The 26,493-nt window shown below is 34.8% G+C and overlaps 1 protein-coding gene across 3 annotated transcripts in view; it reads left to right on the top strand.

The window, feature by feature from the left end:
* Asxl2 (ASXL transcriptional regulator 2) overlaps window positions 1-26,493 on the top strand; it is a 131,351-nt gene that overhangs the window by 68,026 nt on the left and 36,832 nt on the right. For 2 of the 3 annotated variants that reach the window (XM_076833989.2, XM_076833988.2), the window contains exons 4-5: window positions 1,883-1,991; window positions 7,188-7,338. In XM_076833989.2, coding sequence (XP_076690104.1) covers window positions 1,883-1,991; window positions 7,188-7,338 — 260 coding nt within the window. Of the gene's footprint in view, window positions 1-1,882; window positions 1,992-7,187; window positions 7,339-25,378; window positions 25,498-26,493 lie in introns of those variants that run through there. The other variant, XM_076833986.2, reaches the window with a different exon arrangement.

Below are 26,493 nucleotides of genomic sequence, written 5' to 3'. Positions count from 1 at the left end.
TCATCCGTGATTCTAATATCCTAGATGCTTGAAAAATTAAGTTTATGTTCATATATTTAGCACCAAAATTCATTTGGCAACACCATTTCTTTTCCAACCCTGGCAACACCATTTCTGACATGCGTGTACATAATCTTTGTTTATTCCAGTTAGTTTGTCATGTTTCATTGTGTTTAGTTATGGGCTGCTACACCCCCTCATCTCCTTTGCAGTGTTATATAATTTATGGTATATATTAGCTTTCCAAAATAAAAAATATGTATGTCTGAAATATTTGGCCTAAGTGTTTTGGATCAGGGATTATGAGCCTGTATATACATATCAATAGCAGTGATCACAGTGTGATGTGGCAATTTGTTCCCTATCTTCCTCATTAGGCTATGAGCTAGAAAACTTTTGCTTTTTGGATCCATCACCTTTATCACCCTACACAGAGTAGGTGCTTAATATTGAAATTGAATCCTCAACAAGTAGGTTATTGAACATGGATTTTATTTGTTTCTTGGTTTTCCTATGTTCCCATTTTTTTCCCCAGCCATCTCTTTCCTGTTCTTCTGTTTTCTTGATTCTCACTGAAATCTTGGCTTTACCATTTTCTGTGTGATTTGTCTTTGTTATTATTTTTTGGAGGTATCAGAGATTGAACTCAGGGGCACTCAACTACTGAGCCACATCTCCAACCCTATTTTGTATTTTATTTAGAGACAGGACCTCACTAAGTTGCTAGTGCCTCCTCACTGATGAGGATGGCTTTGAACTTGTGATCCTCCTGCCTCAGCCTCTTGAGCTTCTGGGATTATAAGTGTGCAACACTGCATCCAGTTATTCCCAGCCCTAATATTCTATACAGTGATATTTTTGCCATTTTTCTTAGATATATAAACACATTGTCTTTAAGTATAATAGCACTACCTTTAAATACTACAGCCCTTATGCTTACTTTTACAATTTTTTACTATTTTTGTTTTCTGTTTTAAAACTGTTCTTATTTGAAGCTTTTATTTTAACATCATCTAATTTCTTGATTTTCAATTATTTTATTCAGTTTTTTGCTAGTCAGTCTGATATTTTATACTATGCTCTTTAATACAAGTGATTCCACGTGGTTTATATTTTAAAATGCATCTTGTGTATAATTCTTAATATTCAAGAAACTGACCAGAAAAAAAAAATCAACATTAGGCTTTAGTGGTAAAATGTTAGTGTCATTTTCTTGATGAAAGGACAGTAAAAAGGAAAGACAAGCCTATCAGAAATTTTTCTTATAGTTTATTTTGTTAGGAACGGGAAAGTAAAATCTGATTATAATTGGAAAGGAAAATAATATGTTGTTTGAGATGATTATTATGTACCTAAAATTCTAGAAAATGAGAATTAATATATATTTATTCAAGTTGCTTCATGCAAAATAATTCAGAAGCCTATTTAATTTGTGTTTAATGATCTTATTATAGGCTTAGATATAATAAATCATGGCAGTGTATTAGCTTCACAGATAAGATTTAATTTGATATAGCAATATGCAAGAGGATAAATATTGTTTATTTGAACCTGTGTACATGTTCCCTATTTTTTCTTTATACATTTGTAAAGTTTGTGCAAAATAAGATAGAATGTTTACAAAATGTATTTGTGATACTTCTGTATTTTTCTTGACTTGAATGTTAGTGATTGGGATTGAGGAATTATTTTTTTCTATACATATATGAGAATGATTTTTATATTCATTTTCTTCATGATAGCCTCTTTCTAGATTGATAGGCTAATAAAACATGTTTAAATCAAAGGAGTATTAACCAATTAAAAATCAAGTTGGTGTTATATAGAATATTTTCCAGAGATAGGAAGTCATCACTGTGTTCATCATCTTTTTGTTTTGCAGTGGGACTTCCCCTCTTGCCTGCCTGAATGCAATGCTCCACACAAACTCCCGAGGTGAAGAGGGTATCTTCTATAAAGTTCCAGGTAGAATGGGAGTGTATACTTTAAAGGTAAATATTTGTGTTGGGGGCTAATTTTTAATTAAACAGCAAGCAGCAGTATATAAATAATATTTGAGCCGTAGAGGCAGAATTCTGTTTTTGAAGAACTTATTTTCAATGGGAGGTAATATTTTCAAACTGTACCAAATATATATAATTGTTGTTGCTGGGGGTTCAACTCAGGGCCTTATTTATGCTAAGTACATACTCTATCAGCCCCCATCCCCAATACTTATTTATTTATGTATCTATTTATTTTTACTAATCTGTAACTGTCTATAGATAGATCAGACAAACAACTTTATTATTTATAATTTTCTGGGATGGGGGCAGGTACTGGAGATTGAACTCAGGGACTCTTTACCACTGAGCTACATCGCCCCAGCCCTTTTTATGTTTTATTTTGAGACAGGGTCTAAGTTGCTTAGGGTCTAAGTTGTTATTGCCTCAGCCTCCTGAGTTACAGGGATTACTGTTGTGTGCCCCTGTGCCCAGTAATTCTTCAAAAGAATTTTTTCTTTATTGAAAAGATAATGACTTTTTTTTTTTAAATGGGGTCTTATTACAATTCTCAGGCTAATTTCAAACTCCTCAAGAGATCCTCTACTACCTCCACTTCCTGAGGCTATTGTGTGCACTGATGCCCAGCTCCCAGTGATTCTTTAAAAGAACTATACAACATTTCAGTGATAATTGGGCTTTACCATAGAGCATACTGCATAGATGCTTTACATTACTTTTATTTAACTGTACACTACAATCACAGTTATTTCTTTTTTGTAATGGAGAAAACCAAAGTTCTGAAGACTGAATTTTCTTGACAGGTATTAGCCAGTTAATTTCAGAATCAGAATATGAACCCAGAATTGACTTAACTCCCAAACCGTGCCCTTTTTACCATAATAAGCTGGCTAATGTCTAATTCCAACAGTGAGAAAAGGAACCTTTATTTACCAATATCCTTCTGCTTGCAAATAGGAAAACCACTTCAAATGAGCTTCAATAAGAAGAGAATTTATTAGTTCATGCAACTGAAAATCTAGGGAAGCTCAGGCTAGATCCTGGTGCTTAAATGACGTCATCAGGACTTGGTCACGCCACTTCCTTTTGGCTTCGTTTTCAGTCAGACTTTTCACATCATTTATGACTTCACTCCTAGTCCCTACTCTGCAGTCTCTAATTTCGGAGGGAGAAGAGTTCAGGAACTATAGCCAAAACCTCCCACTTAATTTGAACTTGTCTTAATTAGTTTGGCCTAGCCCATGTGACCATACCTGAATGGCTTTTACCAAATCCATAGGTTCTTCTTATGGGTTTAATGTGGGGTTGAGATTAAACCTGCAACAGGCAGGTGAATTGAGGAGAAGAATTATTTTCCACAGGAGGTTTACCAGCAGATGAAAAATTAATGGTTGGAAGTCAGTGACTGTGTTTGTATCTGTGTGGGACTCTGTCCCTCTCTACTTTTTTGCACTGAACTGAAGTCATCACAAGTTCCATGGTTGTATGTAGCCCATTATTATTAAAAATATCTAATCTCCCTGTAATACCTTCTTTTTTGTGTACTGTGATTAACTTACTAGTGTTATAGGACTTTATTCACTATATGGAACTTTCTGCTTTTCTTTGATTTCTTAGCTGTTTTAGATCTTCCCTAATTTATTATACTCAGTATATTTCTGTCATCCAGTGTGTGGTGGTTTCTTTCCCCACACACAAAGCAATTTTCCATCATACACCAACTGGGGTGCACCCCCTCATTTCGCTCAGTTCATAAACTGTCAGACTGACCACCTACCTCCCGCCCATTCCTCCAACTTCAAATCCTAGTTATGTGTTCTAAGTTGTGGCCTGTACTTCTGATACAAAGTGTTGTAATTGGGGTTCTTATGAGTCTTTCCTTGGATTCATTTAATTTGCTAAGATGGCATAAGTTTGGAAACATTTTAATTTACCCATTTATTTAAAAAGATAATAAGAAGGATACAGATGAATAGTCAGATGGAAAAGTTGCATAGACTGAGGTGTGGGAGAAGGGACATAGAACTTCCATGAATTCTCCAGAAGTTCATATGAACTTCAGGCCTTTTGGGTTTTTATGGAGGTTTATTTCATTGGCCATTGGTAATCATCTTAATCTCCAGCCCTTCTCTCTTCCTGGGAGATTTTGCCTGAAAAATTTCAGCTTTCTCATTACATAGTTGGTTGGCTCCCTTGACAGAGACTGTCCGGGGTCCCATCAAGAATTATCTTATGAGGCCAGGCAAAAGGTGGCTCATGCTTGTAATTCTAGTAGCTCAGGAGGCTAAGGCAGGAGGATCATGCGTTCAAAGCCAACCTCAGCAATTTAGGAAGACCCTTAGCAACTCAGACCTTGTCTCTAAATAAAATACTTTAAAAAGGACTAGGGATGTAGCTCAGTAGTAAAGCACTCTTGCGTTGAACCCCTGGTACCCCCAAAACAAAAACAAACCAAAAACCAGAATCGTCTCATTAGAACAAAAGATGCTACCATTACCCAGGAGAGTCCAAGAAACTTGGGAGCTGTGTCAGACATTCCTATCACTAAAGAAGTTACAGAAGTCTTAAAGCTCTGTTAGGAACTGGGGTCCAAGACCAAATTTCAGAATAAAAGATTCTTGTACTGCCAGTATTTCTCAGGAAATTGCAAGAGTTTGGGAGCTCTATGTCAGGAACCATGGTCACAGACCAAATAATGTATTTATTTTATCAAAATATGGCTTCTGGGGCTGGGGTTGTAGCTCAGTGGTAGAGCACTCACTTAGCATGTGCGAGGCCCTGGGTTCAATCCTCAGTACCACATAAAAAAATAAATAAATAAAATAAAGGTATTGTATCCACTACAACTGAAAAATCAATATTCTAAAAAAATGTGGTTTCTATGCTAAAAAAAAAATGGAAGTTATAAAAAAGATAAACTGTAGTCTTGCTCTCTGAAGCTCACATTGTAGTTATTGAAATAAATGTATGTCCAAAAAAATGTAATGTGCTGTATTGTGAAAATTAAGTGAAAAAAGTGTTCAAATAAAGAGATCCAGAAAGTCGTTGTTATTAACTTATAAGATTTTAATTGGACTTTGGACAGATAAATAATGGTAGTGAGGGCTTTGTGGACATGAGAATAGCCCAAGCAAAGGTACAGATAAGATTCAGAATGGACTTGAAAGTAGTGAAACTTGGAGTAGTTAGACCATAATCTGTGTATGAGCTTCTGTGGTAAGGAGTCTTCAACAAATAGTAAAAATAGGTGGAGATCAAACTTTTGAGACCTTTGAACCTGACTGAGTAGTTTGGCATATGTATGTGTGTGTTTGTGTGCTGAGTAGATGGCATAGGTTTTATAGGAGAATGGCTTGATCAAATCTGTGTTTAAGAAGATAATTCAAGTAGGATAGTTTTCAGAGCAAAGCAGGAAAAAAAGCTGGTTATAGTTGTCTGGAGGAGAAACTCAGACCCTAAAGAAAAGACAATGGTAAAAGAGATGAAAGCAAGGGACATTAGAGAAATAGAATGTTTTGTATTTGGAGTGGGTTAAAGCGGGTGTGTGTGAAAAGATGCCAAGATTTGGGACATGAGCAGTTGATCCCAGAGGGATCACAAGTTTTTTACAAAAAGAAGATAATTATATTTGTATTTCAGATACTTGTTGAACCTTCAGGTCAAGATGTCTGGCTGGCAACTAACTCTATAAAAGCTGTCCTGCATTTTGAAGGAAAGAATAGAAAATTATGGGGTCTGTATTTTAAGAAAGTGTATAACATAAAAGATGGCTTAGAGAGAAATGGCTCAGGGCATAAATTTAAGTGGAAAATAACTGTTTCTTCCTAGATTAGAGTTTATACGGTCTTGGATATAATGTCATGGATGCCAATTATATCTTAGAGGGGTCATGTCGTGTCTGTCAGAATTATTTGATTACAAAACCAAATCATGTGGGAAGATGAAATATTAGTGGGTGAAAATCCGTAGTCTTATATCTTAGAAATAACTTTCAGTAGTTTGTTGATTTATACATATATATATTTTTTAGTACATAAATACCTAGTAATTAATATTTATTGAGCTCTTATGTCAGGCACTATTCTAAGCATTTTTATATTTATTAGCTCATTTAATTTCCAAGTGATCTTTTAAGGTAGGTATTTTTATACCTTATAGAGATTAAGTTATGAGAGGTTGAGACTTTGACCAAGGCTTAACAGTTAAGAGAAAATAAAGATAGAATATCTTTGTTTTCCTTGTCCTTGATCTTTGTTGTTGTTGTTGTCATTGTAATTAGTTATATATGACATGAATGTACTTTGACACATCGTGCATAAATGTAATATAACTTCTCATTTTTCTGGTTATACATGATATAGAATCACACTGGTCATGTACTCATGTATTCACATAGGATAATAATGTCCAATTCATTCTACTGTCTTTCCTATCCCCATCTTGTCCTTGATCTTATAACCACATTATTCTCTCTTACATACTCAGCTGACACTTATCTTTTCTGATTAGCATTCTCTTTATTAAATGCTGAAACCAAAAAGACTTGATATGATTTTTTCCCTTTATTCATTTATTTTTACATGGTGTTGAGGACCAAATCCAATGCCTCACAGGTACAAGGCAAGTGCTCTATCTCTGAGCCACAACCCCAGCCCTGATAAAATTATTTTAAAAATTTATTTTTTTCTGTTTGATCCTTGGCACTTATTAGCCTATATTCAAGAACCAATATGATTAAAGTAATATACTATCTCTTGCTATCCAAAAGCTAATTCTCTAATAGAATTCAGAATATATGGTGGTGAACACAAAAACACACAATTGTACATTTATTTAACAAAATAATTATTAGGTTTTTTTTTTAATTCTGAATATTTTATCATTTACCTGGACTTAGATCTACTTAATTCCTGTCTAATTAATTCCTGTCCAAATTTAGCCTGTGTATTGTGCCTGCTCATGACTATTTTGTATAATTTTTATCTTTTGATGTAAATAGAAACATTAACTTATTTGAGCCAAAAAGGGAGATGGCAAGAAATTAGATAACTTTGCTTAATCTGCTGTTTTGTTTTATAATACTAAAAATTAGTGCAACTAAATTGCAACATTGCATATCAGAAACTTAGTGCCTGTTTGTGAAAATGGTAATAATTAATCCTAATTGGATGCCTGCATTTTCAGAAAGATGTGCCGGATGGGGTGAAAGAGCTATCAGAAGGTTCAGAAGAAAGCAGTGATGGTCAGTCAGATTCCCAGAGTTCTGAGAACAGCAGCAGCAGCAGTGACGGTGGCAGCAACAAAGAGGGGAAAAAGAGCAGGTGGAAAAGGAAAGGTAAATCTACCTGATCCTTCAATAAATTATTGCATGCTATAGGACAAACATCCTTGTTAGTAATTACTCTTTTCCCACACCCAGTCTCTTGCTCTTTCCTCTAGATCAGTACTCTCCATTAGTTTCCTGCAATGATGGAAATGTTTCTATCTATACTATCTAGTACAACACAGTGGCCACTAGCCTCATGGATTTGTTATTTCTAGTGTGAGGAATATTTTTAAAAAATACTTTCTTTTGGGGGCCAGGTTTAGGTTCGAAGAAGAACTCAGTGGAGAGCCAGGCACAATGGCACACACCTGTCATCTCAGGGACTTGGGAGGCTGAGGTGGGAAGATAAGAAATTCAAGGCCAACTTCAGCAACTTATCGAGACCCTGTTTTAAAATAAAAAGTGCTGGGGATGTAGCTCAGTGGTAAAGTGCCCCTGGGTTAAATCACCAGTACTTAAAACAAAAACAAATAAAAAATTCCCCACCCCCATGTATGCATTGTTTTGCCCACTTTCAAGATCTCCCACAAGACTGGTACCTTTTTTTTGACAGATGATAAACCTATGCTGGTACATCATTATCACCCAGACTCCATGGTTTACATTAGAATTCACTCTTAGTGGTATACATTCTAAGGCTTTAGAAAATAATGTATAAAAAGACATGTATTCACCATTAAAGTATATAGAATAGTTTAATTGTCCTAAAACTCTTCTGTGCTCCATCTCTTCAACCCTCTCTCCCTGATAGCCCCTAATATTCACTACTCTTTCTACTGTTTACAAAGTTTTTACCCTTTCTAGACTGTCATATAGTTGAAACATTGTCAGGTTGGCTTCTTTGATTTAATAATATGCATTTTAGATTCCTCCCTGTCTTTTCATAGCTCGATGGTTCATTTCTTTTTAGTATAGTTTATCCCTTTTTCAACTGAACATATCAGGTTGCAGTTACAAATAAAACTATGTGCAGTTTTTGTGTGGGTATAAGTTTTCAATTCCTTTGGGTAATTATCAAGGAGTATGATTAATAGATCATATGGTAAAAGTATTGTTTATTTTCATAAACTGCCAAAGTGTCTATCAAAGTGATTGTACCATTTTGCATTCCCATCAGCAGTGAATAGGAGTTCCTATTGCTTTTCAGCCTCACCAGCATTTGGTGGTGTCAGTGATCTGGATTTTGGCCATTCTATTGGGTGAATAGTGGTATCTCATGTTTTAATTTGCATTTCTCTAATTACACGTAATGTGGAACATCTTTTGTGTTTTTATTTGCCCTCTGTATATATTCTTTGGTAAGATGTTTATTCAGGTCTTTGGCCTATTTTTTATCAGGATTTTTGTTATTGAACTTGAAGAGTTTTTTTGGTTTTTTTTTTTTATTTTGAGTAGTAGACCCTTTTTTTGTTCGTTTGTTTATTTTTTGGTTAAGGGATTGAATGCAGGGTTGCTTAACCAGGAGCCACATTCCTAGCCCTTTTTATTTTTTGAGATGAGGTCTCACTAAGTTGTTTGGGACCTCACTAAGTTGCTGAGGCTGACTTTGAATTTGCGATCCTCCTGCCTCAGACTCAAGGCCACTGGGATTATAGGCATGAGCCACCATATCCAGCAGCAGTCTTTTGCATGTGTTTTCTCCAAAACTGTGTTCTTTTTAGTTTCCTGCAGTTTGTTTTCATAGAGTATAAGTTTTTCATTTGAATGCAGGCTAGCTTATCCATCCTTTGTTTTATGGATGGTATCTTTGGTCTCGTATTTAAAATTCATCATCATCAAACTCAGGGTCACATAGATTTTTTTTTCTATTTTTTATAATTTTGAGTTTTTAAGTCTGTGATCCATTTTGAGTTAATTTTTGTGAAGAGTGTGAGGTCTGTGTCTTATTCATTTTTTCGTATGTGGATATCCAATTAGAAACTGATTTTAATTTATTTAAATTTATTTATTTTTTTTGGTACTGGGGATTGAACTCAGGGTCACTTGACCACTGAGCCACATCCACATCCCCAGCCCTATTTTGTATCTTTTATTTAGATACAGGGTCTCACTGAGTTGCTTAGTGCCTGGCTTTTGCTGAGGCTGGCTTTTTTTTTTTTTTTTTTTAATATTTATTTTATAGTTGGACACAATACCTTTATTTCACTCATTTATTTTTTACATGGTGCTAAGGATCAAACCCAGGGTCCCATGCGTGCAAGACGAGCGCTCTACCGCTGAGCCACAACCCCAGCCCTGAGGCTGGCTTTTAAATTCTCAATCCTCCTATTTTAGCCTCCTAAGCCGCTGAGATTAGAGGTGTGCATCATCATGCCCAGCATGATTTTATTTTTTGAACCCAGAGATACTTTACCACTTACATATCCAGCCTTTTTATTTTTATTTTTTCTAGACAGGGTCTCACTAAGTTGCTTATGGCTTCCCTAACATGCTTAGGCTGACCTGGAACTTGTGATCCTCCTGCCTTAGCTTCCCAAATTGCTGAGATCACCACCATGGTCAGCTAGAAACTGAATTTTTAATTTAAGATAAAATTAAATAGCTAAATGTTGTATACCATCCATAAAACTATAAGTGTTGTCTGGTTTTGCTCTCACGGTGGTTAACCATTCATAGCTTTTTTGTTTTTAAGACTTATAAAACATGCTGTAATCCTCAGTTCTAAATTTTGAGCACCTACTGCTGTAACACTTCGCTCTCTAGTAGGAAAAGAATGCTTTTTATTTTTACCAGCAAACATCAAATTTAGTCTGCTTGTCTTTGCTCTCCTCATGTTTGGTGTCTACTTGATAGCTCACCCAGAAAGCTTTCTTGAGGGAATAATGTCTGCTTTGCAGCAGCTTCACTGGAAGAGATATTCCAATTAAGGACACATTTTATTGCCTGTTTCTTCCAGTTACTCTGTCAGAGGGTAAATCCTTTTTTTTACCGCAATATTTAATTTAGCTGTATATAGCAAGGCAAATTTTAAGTCAACTCTTGAATCATGTACAAAGATACTGATATTCCTGAGTAAAATAGACATTCAAGATTTTCGTTGGCTTGAAGATCCTCTTAGATTTGAGTGATAGGTGAGCCATATTTGAATCTAGTAGCTAAGATTATATTTCCCGAAATACTAGGCTCATTAATTTGAAGTGCTTTCAGAACTGTTAATGGGCCTATATCAAGAAACAGTTCTAAGCTAGACTCACTGGCACACGACTGTAATCCCAGTGGCTCAGGAGGCTGAGGTGCTAAGCAACTCAATGAGACCCTGTCTATAAATAAAATACAAAATAGGAATGGGGATATGGCTCAATAGTTGAGTGCCCCTGAGTTTAATCCCTGGTACCCCCGCCCCCTACCCCCCCCCAAAAAAAAAGTAATTCTGATAAATTACCATCACTGTTAATGTGTGTATTTTTCCTGAAGAGAATTGAGATAATTGGTGTCTTCATATGTGCTCTCTGGCTCTGGCTTAGATATTATATGTGCAATGCAGGCAAACTTTGTAATCAAAGTATTTTACTTTAAAGACCACAGTCATTTGGAGAGCCTTCCAGACCTCACTTGTTAAGGACAAATGGAATGAAAGCAAGACAAATTGAGGCCTCTGAGCATAATCCTTGTTGTATAATTTTAAGTTATCCCTGCCAGTAGTGAAAGAGGTGTGGTTTGGGACTTTCTAGTCCCCGTTTTTGGAAGTATAAAGCCCAAACTGTAAAGGGTGTTTTCTTTTCATCTCTTCTCCCCAGTTTTAACATTTTAAGTTTGGAAATTGTAGATCGAAGATTAGGAGCCAACTAAGTCACTGGGCAATGGAAACACTAAGAATCATATTTTTTGGATGGGATTGGAAATAGGAAAATCAGTATTAAAGGAGGTTTAGTAAACTGTGAACAAAATCATTGTATCTTTAAGAGTTTGAGGTAAATGTATTAAGATATAGAAAGATCTAAGAAATGGAACCCTATTATGGTAAGTATCTTGGTAGGTAGATTTGAATAGCATAACCTGTGCTCTGCACTACATAATAATAGACTTGAACAACAAGGCAAATATCAAGTTCAAAATTATTTTTGAGCTGTTTTTGATTTATTTCCCCTCTAGAAATCATTGCATTATTATTATTTTTTAAATATTTTTTTTGGTTGTCAGTGTACCTTTATTTATATGTGGTGCTGAGAATTGAACCCAGTGCCTCATACATGCTAGGGAAGTGCTCTACCACTGAGCTACAACCCCAGCCCTAGTACTCATTATTCTTGGATTACAGTAAGATGTTACATATTTATGAAGGTTTTTGTACTCCAGTAGAAATTAAAGTGACAGACCTTACAATCTGTAGCCAGCAGTGACAGACCTTACAATTTGTAGCCAGCATTGACAGTTGCAGCATGCAGCAAGGCAGTTCTAAATCAGTTGTCGTTATCAGCAAAGGGAAAGCAAATTTATTGTGCCTATTCGTTTTTCTTACTTAGGGTTTATTCTCAATCTGACATCACTTTATTTCAAATGCATTGTAAGACAGGAAGAACACTTAGATAGTATCAAAACCCACTTCCTTTTATGTACAAAAATAAAGAGTTCTGACAGCAAAACTGATACTTATAGTTGAAAATCAATAGAAACTCTCTTGAATAATGTATGCCTTTAAATAAGAATAGAGAATAGAACTTTGAAATTCAGTCCAGTATTAAAACTAACTTAAAGTAGAGAAACGTAAAACGTAGTTGTGATTTTTAGTTTTTAGACAGGAAACAATGTTCAGAGAAGAACTTTATGGAATTTCAAGCCAAGGTAAGGTGGAGTAACTCCAGAGAAATAATTATTAAAATCATCTGTTTTCTTTGCTTTTTTATAATTTGTAGTTACATGAAGCTTCTGCCTTTTTCTTAGAATGAAATAAAAATACTGCAGTTTGAAGCCACTGCAGGGGTATTATTTTTATCTTTTGAAAGAGAAAAGTTTTGTTAGGTTTTGGTCTGCTTTTAAAGTATCTTAAGAAAACAATCAGTTATATGAAATATTCCTTTTCACTATAAGGAATTATTCCATGAGTATGAACTAATGTTAATTTACTATTTATTCAAAACTGCTTTGAATCAGGAATTTTGTATATAGTGTCTGGAGTTACTTAACATACTATAGACCTACATGCCCTCTAACATTTATATATGTGTTAAGTTACTGAATGCAGAAAATGATATTTCCTTTCAGAAGTATCCTAGGGATAGGACTTTTGGCAAAGTTAATTTAGGTACAAATACCTTTGGGAGATGTTCTCTTCCTTAGTTGTGAGTAAGTTGAAGGTTTTAGCTCTGTCTTATATTAAAGATGGCCACACTAGTAGGACTTGGACTGTGAAGGTACCCAGAAGCAAGAAAGTTGTTCAGGTATGGCCTTTCCTATTTGGTTAGGGAAATCTTAGAACATAATCAGGAGCCACAATCTGCCCAGTTTGGAGTAGACTACACTTGGGATTTAGAATTAAAACAGGTCTATTACTTCTAGAAATGAAATTCTTCAAAAGAAAGAATTAGAATAAAACCTCTTCCTTAGAAGTCATACTGTTTTTTTATAGACTGAAACTATAATACTGTTCCAGTATTTCCAATAATCTCCCTAGTACTTCAGAGAGACCCATCAGATGTTGTCAGGAGAAAATAAGCTTTTTTAAAATTTATTTATTTATTTATTTGTTTATTTCGTAGTTTAGATGGACAGCATGCCTTTTTTTTATTTATTTTTATGTGGTGCTGAGGATTGAACCCAGTGCCTCACATATGCAAGGCAAGCACTCTGCTACTGAACTACAGCCCCAGCCCGAAAATAAACTTTTAAGACAGTGATTATTCTAAACCTTTTCATTCAGCTGTATCTCATATTAATAGTTCATATCCTCATGACTTTGTTTGGTATTACAGTCAGTTGTCTGTGAAGTGGAAAATTCTGATATTTAAAAGTATCAAATTTATACTCAGTGATACATAACTATGAAATTCCTTTGATATAGAGGTTCTAGAATTTGTTTTAAATGTTTTTCTGAAAATAATATTAAGCTTTATAGATTTTGTGTGTAGCTATGTTTTACTCAAAAATAGTAATTATTGATCTTTTGGCCAGAACTTATCTTTTGTTAAGTATATATGTTTAAATGAGAGCAAGCATTTTTTTTCTGATAAGATTAAAAAAAAGAATGTTCGTAAATAAATCTGTTGAGCATTCTACATTGGAGAATAATCAGGTTATAATTTTGAAAAGCATTGTGTAAGCCATTAGTTTTTTTTTTTTTTTTTTAATAACCATCAAAGTAACAAATTTGTTTAAACTTCTTTCTATACCCATTCTTCACAGTATGTACAGTTTGCCAGGCACTTGAGAAACTTATTTGAATAAGATGTGCACCCTGGGGCTGGGGTTGTGGCTCAGTGGTAGAGCGCTCACGTAGCATGTACAAGGTCCTGGGTTCGATCCTCAGCACCACATAAAAATAAATTAATAAAATAAAGGTTAAAAAAAATAAGATGTGCACCTCTTCTTTAAAGTTCTGTCAGTATATCTAGAGATACAGTGGGAGGAGCAGATAATTAACAGATAGCCTAGTAAGTTACATGCATGTATTTATCATATTATGTCATCACTGGAAAATGAGAACTAACTTTACCTGGATTACTATTTTTATGAACATAGAAAGTTCTTAGGTAACGTTGTCATCTTCTCTAGAGAAAACAAGATATATCATGAAAATAAAACCAAAAAGACATGAAGGAGGAATGTGTACAGTGTTTCCAGAAGCCATAGGAGGATAAATTTGACTGGGAGAGGGAATTCATGGACAGAAAGAAATTTGCATCAGACTATTAAATTTTTTTTGGTATCATTTATATGTTATTGGTGTACACAAAGTAATTTTTCAGGACAATTAAGGTGGGTCAGAGAAGAGAAAATGGCAATACTAGTGACACTTCCCAATTTTGTAACTACATAACAAGAGGAAAAAGATGGTTTATAGGCTTTTTTCTGTTGGTTGTATCTTCTTGTCCATTAAATATCTTGAGTTGATATAAGATTCTTTTTTTATTTAGTTTTTCTAATCAATAGTGTTTAGGTTAGTTCAATTCCTTGCTTGCTTGCTTACTGCCTGAGTGTTTGCCTGCCTGCCAACTACCTTCCTTCCTTTTTTCCTTCCAGGGGATTTGAACCCAGTAGTGCTTTACCACTGAGCTATATACCCCCAGCCCTTTTTACTTTTTGTTTTCAATTTTAAGACAGAGTCTTCCTGAGTTGTCCATACTGACCTTTTTTTTTTTTTTTTTTCCTAGTACTGGGGATTGAACCCAGGGGCACTTAATCAGTGAGCCATATTCCCAGCCCTTTTTTGTATTTTTAGGAACAGGGTCTCCCTGGGTTGCTAAATGCCTTGTTAAGTTGCTGAGGCTGGCTTTGAACTCTAGATCCTTCTGCCTCAGCCTCCCAAGTTGCTGGGATTACAGGCGTGCGCCACCATGCCTGGCTCCATACTGATCTTGAATTTGTGACCCTCCTGCCCAGTCTTTCCAGAAGCTGAGATTGAAGGCATGTGCCACAGTGCATGGCAATTCAATTTATTTATAATCACTGTTTTATAGGTTAAAAGAATTAATTCCCATTCTACTGTTGAAAATCATTTATTGTAGGAAGTATATCTCCTTGGGTACAGTATGACATTAATCAGTTTTGTTTGAAGTAAAACTGTTAATTATTAAACTATGAGTGATTACTTTTCTGTTAGTGCCACTTGGTAAGAAAAGATTATAAACATGGCCTTGATATAGTTAAAATGTAGCCTTAAGTTTCAAACAGGATGTTTTTCCTCTGTAAGTTGTGGTCCTAGGGAAATCTTGGTCCCTTTTCTTAAAACTCTTCTCATGCCTTTCCTATGTACTCCCTATCTCCATCCCTATCTCCTCAGGAAACTCCTCAGGGAACTCTCATATTGTTCATCACAAAGGACCCTTCAATCCCAGTGGACCAGTACTTTTATAAAATGATTAAGAATGGCCCCGCAATGTATCTAAATGTTTGTTCTCACTTTTGTAATGACCTTGTTGCAGACTAGTCAATAGACCATATTAGTTTAGATTACTTTTTCAACCTTATTAAAAAAAAAAAAAAAAAAAAAAAGCAAGGGAGCATACCAACTTTTTTCAGAATTTAAATTTTTTTCTCTTTTTTAAGCTAGGAGTTGCTATGCTGTCCAGGCTGTTCTTGAACTTGTGGGCTCAAGCCATCCTCATCCTATTCCCCCAGCTTCAGCCTCCTGAGTAACTGGGTCTACAGGTATACTCCACCAGACCTTTCTACTTTTTTTTTTTTTGGGTACTGGGAATTGAACCCAGGGGTGTTTAACCACTGAGCCATATTCCCAGCCCTTTTTTTATATTTTATTTAGAGACAGGGTCTTGTTGAGTTGCTAAGTGCCTTGCTAAGTTGCAGAGGCTGGCTTTGAACTTACGATCCTCCTGTCTCATCCTCCCAAGTCTTTGGGATTACAGGCGTGTGCCCAGCCCTACTTTTATTTTAAAGGAGGAAAAAGTATAAAATTTTCTTGCCTTCTTTTTGAGTTGGGCACAGAAAATTATCCTTACCACCATGAGTAAGTAATTTTATGATCCTTTACCTACACTGCAGAGACATCATGCCATCTCCCCAGCCTCTTCTCATCTTTCATCTGCCCTCTTATCTCTAACCAGTTGCAAAAATAAATGGATTTATTTTTTATTAATAATAAAATAATTATAATGTCTTATTAAACATATAAGACGTGCAAGTATGAAACCAGTAGAAGGAAACACAGGGGATTGACTTAAGGACATGGAATGGGTCAGGATTTTTTGGACAAGGCTCCCAAAGCAGAGAAACAAATGGGATTACATCTTTGCCCAGCAAAGATAATAGTCAATAGGATGAAGAGATAACCTACAGAATAGGAGAAAATATTTGCCAACTGTCCATCTGACAAGGATTAATACTTGGGATATATTAAAAAAAACTTAAACACCTCATCAGCTAAAAACTAAAAATGAGCAATAGGCCTAAATAGACATTTCTTAAGAGAAGTTAAACAGCCAATAAGCATATGAAAGAAATGTTCAGCATCATTAATCATTAGGGAAATGTAAATCAAAGCTACATGAGATATCAGTTCTTTCTAGTAAGAATGATTACTATCAAAGTCAAAAGATAATGAGAAAATGTGAAGAAAAGGGAACCCTTTGCAAATGGTTGGTGGGAATGTAAATTAATACAGCTGTTTTGGAGAAGAGTAGGTTGGTGGGAATGTAAATTAATACAGCTATTATGGAGAAGACAAAGGAGAAGTAGGTTCCTCAAAAAAATTAAAAACATGTCTATTGTATGATCCTGCAATTCCATGTTTATTGTATCAATATATATGGTACTCCCAAAAAATGCATACAATTTTTATAAATAAATTTAAGCTAAAAATGTAAATACTGTCTTATGTCAAAGTAGATTGATTTTGCCTATTTTAAGATTTTTATTGGGTCATAGTATATATTCATTAATGGACATATCATAAGTATACCACTTGTTGGCTGGCTTTATAGCTCAGTGGTAGAGCACTTGCCTGGCTTGTGTGAGCATTGTATTTGATCCTTAGCACCACATAGAAATAAATAAATACAAATAAAGGACTAGGGTTGTAGCTCAGAGGAAGAGCGCTTGCCTAGCACATGTGAGGCACTGGGTTCAGTACCACATAAAAATAAATAAATAAACTAAAAATATTTTTTTAAAAAATAAGTATACCACTTGTTAAACTTTTACAAATGGAATAGCACCTTGAACCAGTTCCCAGACCAAAGGAGCAAAATAATGCCCCCATTCCCTTATGATCATATCCATTGCCCCAAATAATAACTTCTCATGTCACAGATGAGTTTTTTCTGGAACAGATAGAATTCAGAGACAGTGTTTAAATCTATGTAAATCAAATCATGTTTATATATTTTTTGCTTTTAATATTGTTCATAACATTTACCCATTGTCTTGTGTGTAGCACTATATCAGATTTTAAAATTTGTGTAGTATTTTATTGTATAAATATCTACAATTACTCAGATTTATTTACGCATTCCTCCATTAATAAACATTAAGGTTATTTCTTTTTTTCTCTCTCTCTCTGTATTAAAATTGTGTGAACATTTAAAAATATGTTTTTATACTCATTTCTGTTGAGTATATACCCCCAAGTAGAATTAAATAGTCTATTGATGGTCAAGCAATCTTCCAAAGCAATGATACCACAGTACATGAAAATTTCAGTTATTTCACACAATCACCAATGTTTGATATTGTCAGTCTTCCTAATTTTAGGCTTCAGTGAGTTGTAATAGTATCTCATGTGACTGTAAGTTGGCTTTCTGTGTTGGCTATTGGAATTGGACTCATTTTCATTATTAATCATTTGTATATCATCTTTTGTGCAGTGCCTATTCCAGTTTTGCTGTATTTTTTCTACGGATTATGTTTTTCTTAACTAGTTCTTCATATCTTCATATATTGCCTTGTTGGACATATTTATTGCAAATAACTACTGTGTAAAGAAGTTATTTGCAATAAATAACTTGTCTTTTAACTTTCTTAAAGTTATTTGGTGGGGGGCAGGTTCCAGGGTACCATTGAACTCAGGGGCAATCAACCACTGAGCCACATCCCCAGCCCTGTTTTGTATTTTATTTAGAGACAGGGTCTTACTGTGTTGCTTAGTGCATCTCTGTTTCGGAGGCTGGCTTAAAACTTGGAATCCTCCCACCTCAGCTTTCCAAGCTGCGGGAGTTACAAGTGTACACCACTGTGCCCGGCTAAAGTTAGGTTTTGATGGGTATGGTTGCTTTATTTTAATGTACTTCTCAGTTTGTCCTTTTCTTAAGAAAATTGCCTATCATGACAACATGAAGATTGCTTCCTGTGTGTGCATATATTCATGTATATGTACACATTTTTATGAAACCTTTTTATTTTTATCGTCTATATTAGATCTATAATTTCTCTATATTGTGTGAGATAAAAATCATTATTTTATTTGTTTCCCCCATATGGATTTCTAACTTTCTCATCACCATTTAAAAAAAATTTTTCTTAGTTGTAGATGGACACAATTCCTTTATTTTTTTAATTTATTTTTATGTGTTGCTGAGGATCAAACCCAGTGCCTCCCACGTGCCAGACAAGTGCTCTAACACTGAGCCACACCCCCAGCCCGTATCACCATTTTTAGAAAAAACTATTATTTCCTTTACTTCATTGCAGTGTCCCTATGTCTCGGGTCAATAGACCATACGTTTAGGAGTTGATTTCCAGAATGTTTTTGTCCATGTTTCCTCATGTCCCCTCTCTGATCAAACTGGTAGGATTTTAGTTAGGATTTTATTGGATCTAAAGGCAATTTTGAGTTTGGATGACATGTTTACATTATCAAGCCTTTCAGTCCATGTATGTAGCATATCATATCACTCCATTTTTTTGAATTTTAATATCCTTCATCAGTGCCATTTATTTTTCTGCATAGAGATCTTAATTTGATATATTGCTTGACATTTTTTATTCAGAGTGGCTTTAAATTTTTTCATTTTATAATTTGTTGCTGATACATAACTTACTTTCATAAGTTATCAGTACTGTGAAGGGTCTTGGATTTAAGCCTGTTTTTAAGTTTAGCTAGCACATAGAGTTCATGAATGTTATTTGTTCATAGATATTGAGAAAAGATACAAGACTTCTAGATCAAAGAAAAAGAAGATTCTTACCACATAGCAAGCACTATCAGTACCAGCATACATTTTAGGTGTCAGTTTCCCTTTACCCCAGGTCTCACAGCGTTGATAAGATGAAGGTCCATACACATGTTATTCATATGTGGGCTTTACTTCTCAGCTAAGAAACATTGAGCTTGAGGGATTCAAGCAGAAGCAAGTACACTTTGCCTGGGAAGAGACTGTCTCATTAAGATTGTTGTCTGCATCCAGGTACAGTAGCTTATGCTTATAAACCCCAGTGACTTGGGAGGCTGAGCCAGGAAGGCGGAAAGTTCAACGTCAGCCTCAGCAACTTAGTATGACCCTGTCTCAAAATTTAAAAAGTGGTAGGAATGGAGCTCAGTGGTGAAACACCTCTGGGTTTGACCCCCAGTACCAAAAAAAAAAAAAAAAGAAAGAAAAAGAGAGAGAGATTGTTGACTGCAAACATAACCCTAGATAAATACTGTATATGTACTTGCATTCTTGGCATATCTAGCAAGTATATATAACACCACTCAGGGCCCATTATATGTAATAATATTGCTAAATTTTAAAAATCTGATGGTTTATATTTATTTATTTATTCTTAGGGTTGTATCTTTATACAGACATGTGATTTGTGAATAATGGCAGTTTTCTTTTTCTTCTTTCTTTCCTTGCTTCCCTCCCTTCCTGCCATGTTGTAGTAGCTAGGGCTTCTTTAAAGAGTGAAATAGAAATGGAATATCAGTTGTCTTTTTCATTAACTTTAAGATAAAGTTTTTAATATTATGCCATTTTAAGAATGATGTTGATTCTATCGTGGGTTGTCTGAAGTAATTTCCCTTTTATTGGTAGTTTATGAAGAAATTTTACAGATTTGAATTTTTTCAGTCATTTTCCTTCATCTACGGAGATAATATTTTGGTATATTATTAATCCTACATATCCATAGACTCACTTGCTTATATTTTGCATTTGATTTTTTAAAATATCTTTTTAGTTGTAGATGGACACAATACCTTTATTTTTTTATATGTGGTGCTGAGGATCAAACCCAGTGCCTCACACATGCTAGGCAAGTGCTCTACTGCTAAGCTACAACCCTAGCCCACTGCATCTGATATTTTTGTTTTATTGGTGAGAAATATTTGCTAGCATTTTTTTCTCATAATTTTCATGTAAAAATTTGGTATAAAACAAGTTGGTTAATATTTGCTGGGTTTTTTTCTCTGAAGAAATGTGTGTAAGATTTTTTTTTCCCCCCTTAAAAAGTTTGGGAGAATTCACTGATAAAGGAATTCTAGCTCAGCTGGCTTTTGTGATGGGGATATTAATATTAATTAAAGCTTGACATGACAGGACTATGGTAAAGTGTACAGATTATAAGTCTCTGGTTTATAAACATAGATGAGAATATGATTTTGAATAAATTGGAGTATATGCTCTAATTTCTGGACCTTAGAGAAAATTCAAGTAGCAATGCAGCTTATAATCAGTGAATGGCAAAGTATTAAATTACTATATAGCTCTGGAAAATAGGCTAAATGAAAGAAAGGTGAGTGTTAGGATTCAAGTTGTACCCTCAAAAAGATTGTTGAAGTCCTAAGCCCTAGAACCTTAGAATGTAACTTCAGAAACAAGAGTTGATATAGGGCTGGGGATGTGGCTCAAGCGGTAATGCGCTTGTCTGGCATGCGTGCGGCCCGGGTTCGATCCTTAGCACCACATACAAACAAAGATGTTGTGTCCGCCGAAAACTAAAAAATAAATATTAAAAAAAAAAATTCTCTCTCTCTCTCTCTCTCTCTCTCTCTCTCTCTCTCTCTCTCTCTTTAAAAAAAAAAAAAGAGAGAGAGAGAGTTGATATAGAGTTAATACATTAACATAAAGCCAAACTGGAATAGGGTGGATGCTTAACCCATAAGACTGGTGATATAAGATGGCCATGTGAAGACAAGGAGACACAAGGGGAACCCCATATGAAGATGAAGACAGGTTGAAGTGCTGCATCTAAACCAAGGAACACCAAGGATTGACACCAGAAGATAGTAGAGAAGTTGGAATGATTTTTCCCACCTAGTCTTAGGTGGAACCAGCCCTTATACTTTGATTTTGGAATTACAGTCTGCAGAACTTGAGAGACTAAATTTTTGTTTTTAGCTCTAGTTTATGATATTTTTTTAAAGCAACTCTGGGAAACTAACAAAGGAAATAAAGTGCATTCCTTATTATACAAACAAGCATTATTACAGTGAAATCCTTTTGAAACATTTTCTAGTTCATCATCTTAGCTGCCATAATATTTTTTATGATTAAAATCTGTTTTCATTGTCTTAAGTGAGACCTGCAGTCAAAGCTGAAGGACACTTATGCATACAAGGGTTTGGTGCAACCTGCTTTCATTCTTGGGTTTTTGGGGGAATACCTTGTCACCTCATTTCATTGAAGATATTGTCCATGGTCTTTTTCTTTTGTTATCATAATCATTCTTCTCTTTATTTATAAGGAAATGGGAAGGTGTTCAAAACCTACTCAGCCCACTTGTGCCATGTTGCTTCTCTTTCCTTCTTTCTTTTTTTTTCCTCTGTACTTCAATGTGGCTGAACTATATTTTTAATATTTGTTTTTTTCTTTACTTACAAAGCAGTCCAAAAATAATACCAGAGTTGAAAATAAATAGAAAAATTTTTATGAATCTTCGGAGTTGCTGGATTGAGAGTAAGATGTCCTGTTATTCCAAACACTTTAGTACAGGGATCAACTGGACATAAAGAGCTGGAGATATAACTCAGTGAAGTTCTGAGTTTGATCTCCAGTACTATCCAAAACCAAATAAATAAAAGGAGGATAAAGATTCAGTAGACAAAAGTAAATAAGACCAAAAACAGTAGCTTTGAAGTATTCAGACAGTGAATAATTCAGGACAAAAAATGTTAAAAGAATCAAAAGCATCACTTTTTAATGACAATATTAGATGGTAATAGTTTAGATTTATGTAAAACAAGTTGCATAAAGCAGAAACTACTAGAGATGTAAGGCAAAATGTAGGAACATACTAAGAAATTTTGATATTCCCCTTTCAGTAGCATCAACTAAAATCAAAAGAAGTTGGGTGTGGTGTTGTATACCTGTAACCCAGTGAGTCAGGAAGCTGAGGCAGGAGGATATCAGGTTTAAGGCCATTCTCAACAACTTAGTGAGACCCTATCCCAAAAAGGAGAAAGGCTAGGAGTGTAACTCAGTAGTAAAATGCCTCCATTTCCATCCCCGGTACAAAAAAAAAAAACAAACTAGCATCTTAATTGGGAAATACCATTGGTTTACTCTTTAACCAGAACAAGTTCAGAACCAGAGAACAAGATAGTATCCACCATTTCCATTTATATTTAACATTGTTGAGAAGTATTCATTTCTATATTAAGCAAGAGAAAGCAATTGAAGTAATATGCAACAAGACTCAGAAGAGAAAACTATATTTTCATATGATTTTTGTATCTGAGAAACACAAAAGAATCATTTGAGACTGATAAAGCAGAATATAATAAAGTTGCAGGATGTAAATAAAATTAATATATAGCAATCAGCCACCATATATATATATATATATATATATATATATATATATATATAAATAAATAAATGATCATGGGGGAAAAGAAACATTTGCTGTAACATCAACAACAGCAAGGGGAAAAAAGAATCTGAGCATTACCTTATAAGATATATACAAAGATGTTGAAATAACCAAAAAGATGTAAGTAGGTTCATTTCTCCCACAATACTATAGGATAAATTTCAAACAAATTAGATGTATAATAAATATAACCGCCTATAATCTTAGCATTCAGCAGACAAAGACAGGAGAATCACATATTTGAGGGCAGCCTGGGTGATTAAGTGTGAGCTGTCTCAAAAGACAAAGGGTTGGGAATGTAGCTCAATAAGAGAATGCCTCTGGGTTCAGTCTCCCATACTGAGGATGGAAAATAAAACATGAAATCAAACACTAAAAGAAAACACGGGCGAATTTCTTTTAAAACCTGAAAGTAGTGAAACTTTTTTCAATATTACTTTTGGATACCTATGTGTTTATCTTTTGGCTTAACCCCCAATTCTAAGAATGAATCTCAAAAATAGAAGTACCAAGTAGCATAGATTAAGACCATTGTTTCACAGACTAGAGTGTACATCAGAATCACATGAAGAACTATTATGTAGATTTCTGGGACCCTCCTTTGGAGTTACTGGTTCAATAGATCCAAACTTGGACCCAATAACTTTCATTTCTATTAGATTTTTGGTGAGTGATGATGTTCCAGGCTATCTCCAGGACAGTATAAATGAAAAAGTGCTGAGAAGTTAATATTTGATCTCTCTCTTTTTTTTTTTTTTTTTTTTTTTGGTGGGGGGTGGGTAATGGGGATTGAACTCAGGGCCTTTCATTCAACCACTGAACTACATCCCCATCCCTTTTTTGTATTTTATTAGAGACAGGGTCTCACTGCTTACCGCCTCCCCATTGCTGAGGCTGACTTTGAACTTGCATTCCTCCTGCCTCAGCCTCCTGAGCCACTAGGGTTGTAGGCATGAACCACCATGCCCAGCTTGATCTCTTTTTCAAAAGAAATGAATAAAAATATAGTGTAACCAGGGAATTCTATTTTTATGTATATATACAAAGCACCAATCAAAAATAAATAAATGACCAAAAGGAAGATCAGTGGTATAGAGGAAGGAGGCGGGAGGGAACAGGGACTGAAATGGAATAAATCAAAGTCCATGTATTGTGATTTTTGCCAAAATGAACCGACCTACTATGTATAACTCTAATACTCTAATTTTAAAAAATTAGTGTTGTCTGTACATATTTCCACCCAAGAAAAGCAAAAATGCAAATAAACAATGGAAAAATAAAACTAATAAAAATGATTTTTCTATAGGGAAAGAGAAGCGTAATCAGGGAAGGGGATCTAGACTTAATAAGACAGGCAATTGTTTTATAGTTTTACATAATTAACATTTTAAATGTACTTTCTAGAAATAGGAAATTGAAATATGTCATTTGTTGTATAATGACATACATAGATGACTATGGATATATTTTAGGTGTAGGATTTCAGACACAAACCTTAAACTGCATTCATTAGTCTTTATTTTTGGAAATTATATTGGTGTGCTTCCTTTGAAACCACATCTGTAGTAGAAACAATATAATTATATTACCAAGAACCAGAATTATCAGGAGGGATAGAAATATAAAATAAAAAAATGACAACCCTATATTCTTATGTTAGAATTTAGTATCTAAGCATGAGTTATTTTTCTCTTTCTAAAACAAAGACTTGTTTTTCTTTTCCAACCATTGATAAGTCCTATAACCGGTAAGCCAGTAACAGTGAACACATCTAACATTCAGAGTGTGGTTTTTGAATGCCATTTCTTTTATTTCCTTCCCTCCATCCCCTGCTTTTTGTTTTTGTTTTCAGGACTAGGGGGTCTATCATGGAGCTACATTCCCAACCCTTTTAATTTTTTTTTTTTTTTTTTTGAGATGAGTCTTAAGTTGCCCTTGCTGACCTTAAACTTGGAATCCTCCTGCCTCAGCCTCCTGGGTCACTGGGATTACAGGCATGGACCACTATACCTAGCTTTCAATACTGTTTCTAATTAAATAATACTAGTACTCTATGGGACAATTAGCTGATCCAGGTTTGAGGAAAAAAATGTGCAAGATTTGCTAAGGACTTTCCTTTTTTGTGCCAGAAAGCAATTAAATACTGCAGGACCAAGTCTCAAAGGTAGTTTACAACTTCATGGAGCACCCAGTAGCTCAAAATCAGATGTTTTCAGTACCAAATTTTTAATAATCGCTTTTGATTTAATTTTAAATATGTAAATATATCTGAGTTAAAAATGAAATAGTTTTGAAAAATAAACTCATTAGTTTTAGGTACTTGTATTAATATCTTAAGACTGCAAATTACCATAAACTGGGTAGCTTAAACATCAGAAATCTATTTGCTCAGTTCTGGAGATCCAGTGTCTGAAAGCAAGATGTCACTGGAGCTGTTCTCCCTACCAAAGCTTTTGAGGAGAATCTGTTCTTGCTTTTTCTAGCATCTAGTGGTTGCTAACTTGCCTTGCAGCCACATCATTTCAGTCCCCGGCTCTGTCTTCACATGGCCTTCTTCTCTGTGTCTGTCTTTTCTATGTATCTCTTATAGAGACACTTTGTTGTTGGATTTAGGACCCACTTGGATAATCCAGGTTGATCTTCTCATCTCAAGATACTTAATTGCATCTGCCAAGACCCTTTCCCCAAATAAAGTAACATTCACAGGCTCTGGGAATTGGATGTGGACATATCTTTTTGGTGGCCACCATTATCAGCCCACTGCAGGTACTTATTCATTATTCTGAAAATAAAATTCAGAACTTGACTCTGTATTTTTATAGAAAAACATAAGGATGATAACAAATCAGATTATTTAGTTATTTCTGAAAGTAGAATTTGAGGGTTTGGAGTAGTAAATAGAAAAAGAACTTGTGTCTACCTTAGAGAGTAGTTATGTGAGTTCAGTGAAATCCTGTTAAAATCAACCCAGGACAGTTTTAGGTATACAGAAGTACTTGGTTACTATTCTTAATAAAATTGTATCCTCAAAGACATTTAGTTTAGCCCCTAAAAGGAATTTGGAGACACAAGGGTTTCAACATGTGCCTAAGTCTTATTTGCTGTTTGTAATTCTGAGCCTCTAATATTTAAAAAGTTAGAACAGTGTTAAAGTTTCATACAAGTTGAGACCAATACTTGGCAAAAAGTCAACTCTGGAAGTAGTTCCTACTGATAAGTCTTAACAATTCTCATTTTTTATTTCAGTTGGCTTAGTGATAAGCTTGTGGTTTTAATTTGTTAGAAAGTGTTTTGCCTTAAGGGGGAACATTTCAGTCAGTTTATCCTGGTAACTACAGATATCTTTATTGTCTCATTTCCAGGCTACCAAGTAGATTAATTTTATTTTCTGAAGCCATTATTTTAGTTGGTTGATTGGTTGGTTTTCTGTTTATAATGAAACAGTATTTGGGGGAGGTGAGGAATACATAAAGACAAGAACAAATGTTGGAAAGGATGTAGAGAAAGTGAAACCTTCCTGCTTTCCCATTGGCATCATAAAATAAGAGCAGACATTTTGGAAAATAGGGTTGCAGTAAGACCCAGTGGTTCCATTCCTAGAAATAAAGTGAAGGGAATTGAAAACAAGTACATATGAAAACTTACACATGTGATAGGCATGGTGGCACACCCTTATAATCTTAGCTACCCAGGAGGCTAAGGCAACAGGATTGTAAATACAATCTGAGCAGCTTAGCAAGACCCTGTCTCAAAATGAAATTA

Source organism: Callospermophilus lateralis, chromosome 14, assembly GCF_048772815.1.
Source record: "Callospermophilus lateralis isolate mCalLat2 chromosome 14, mCalLat2.hap1, whole genome shotgun sequence".
Lineage (NCBI taxonomy): Eukaryota > Metazoa > Chordata > Mammalia > Rodentia > Sciuridae > Callospermophilus > Callospermophilus lateralis.
This window is presented reverse-complemented; position numbering and strand designations above follow the sequence as displayed.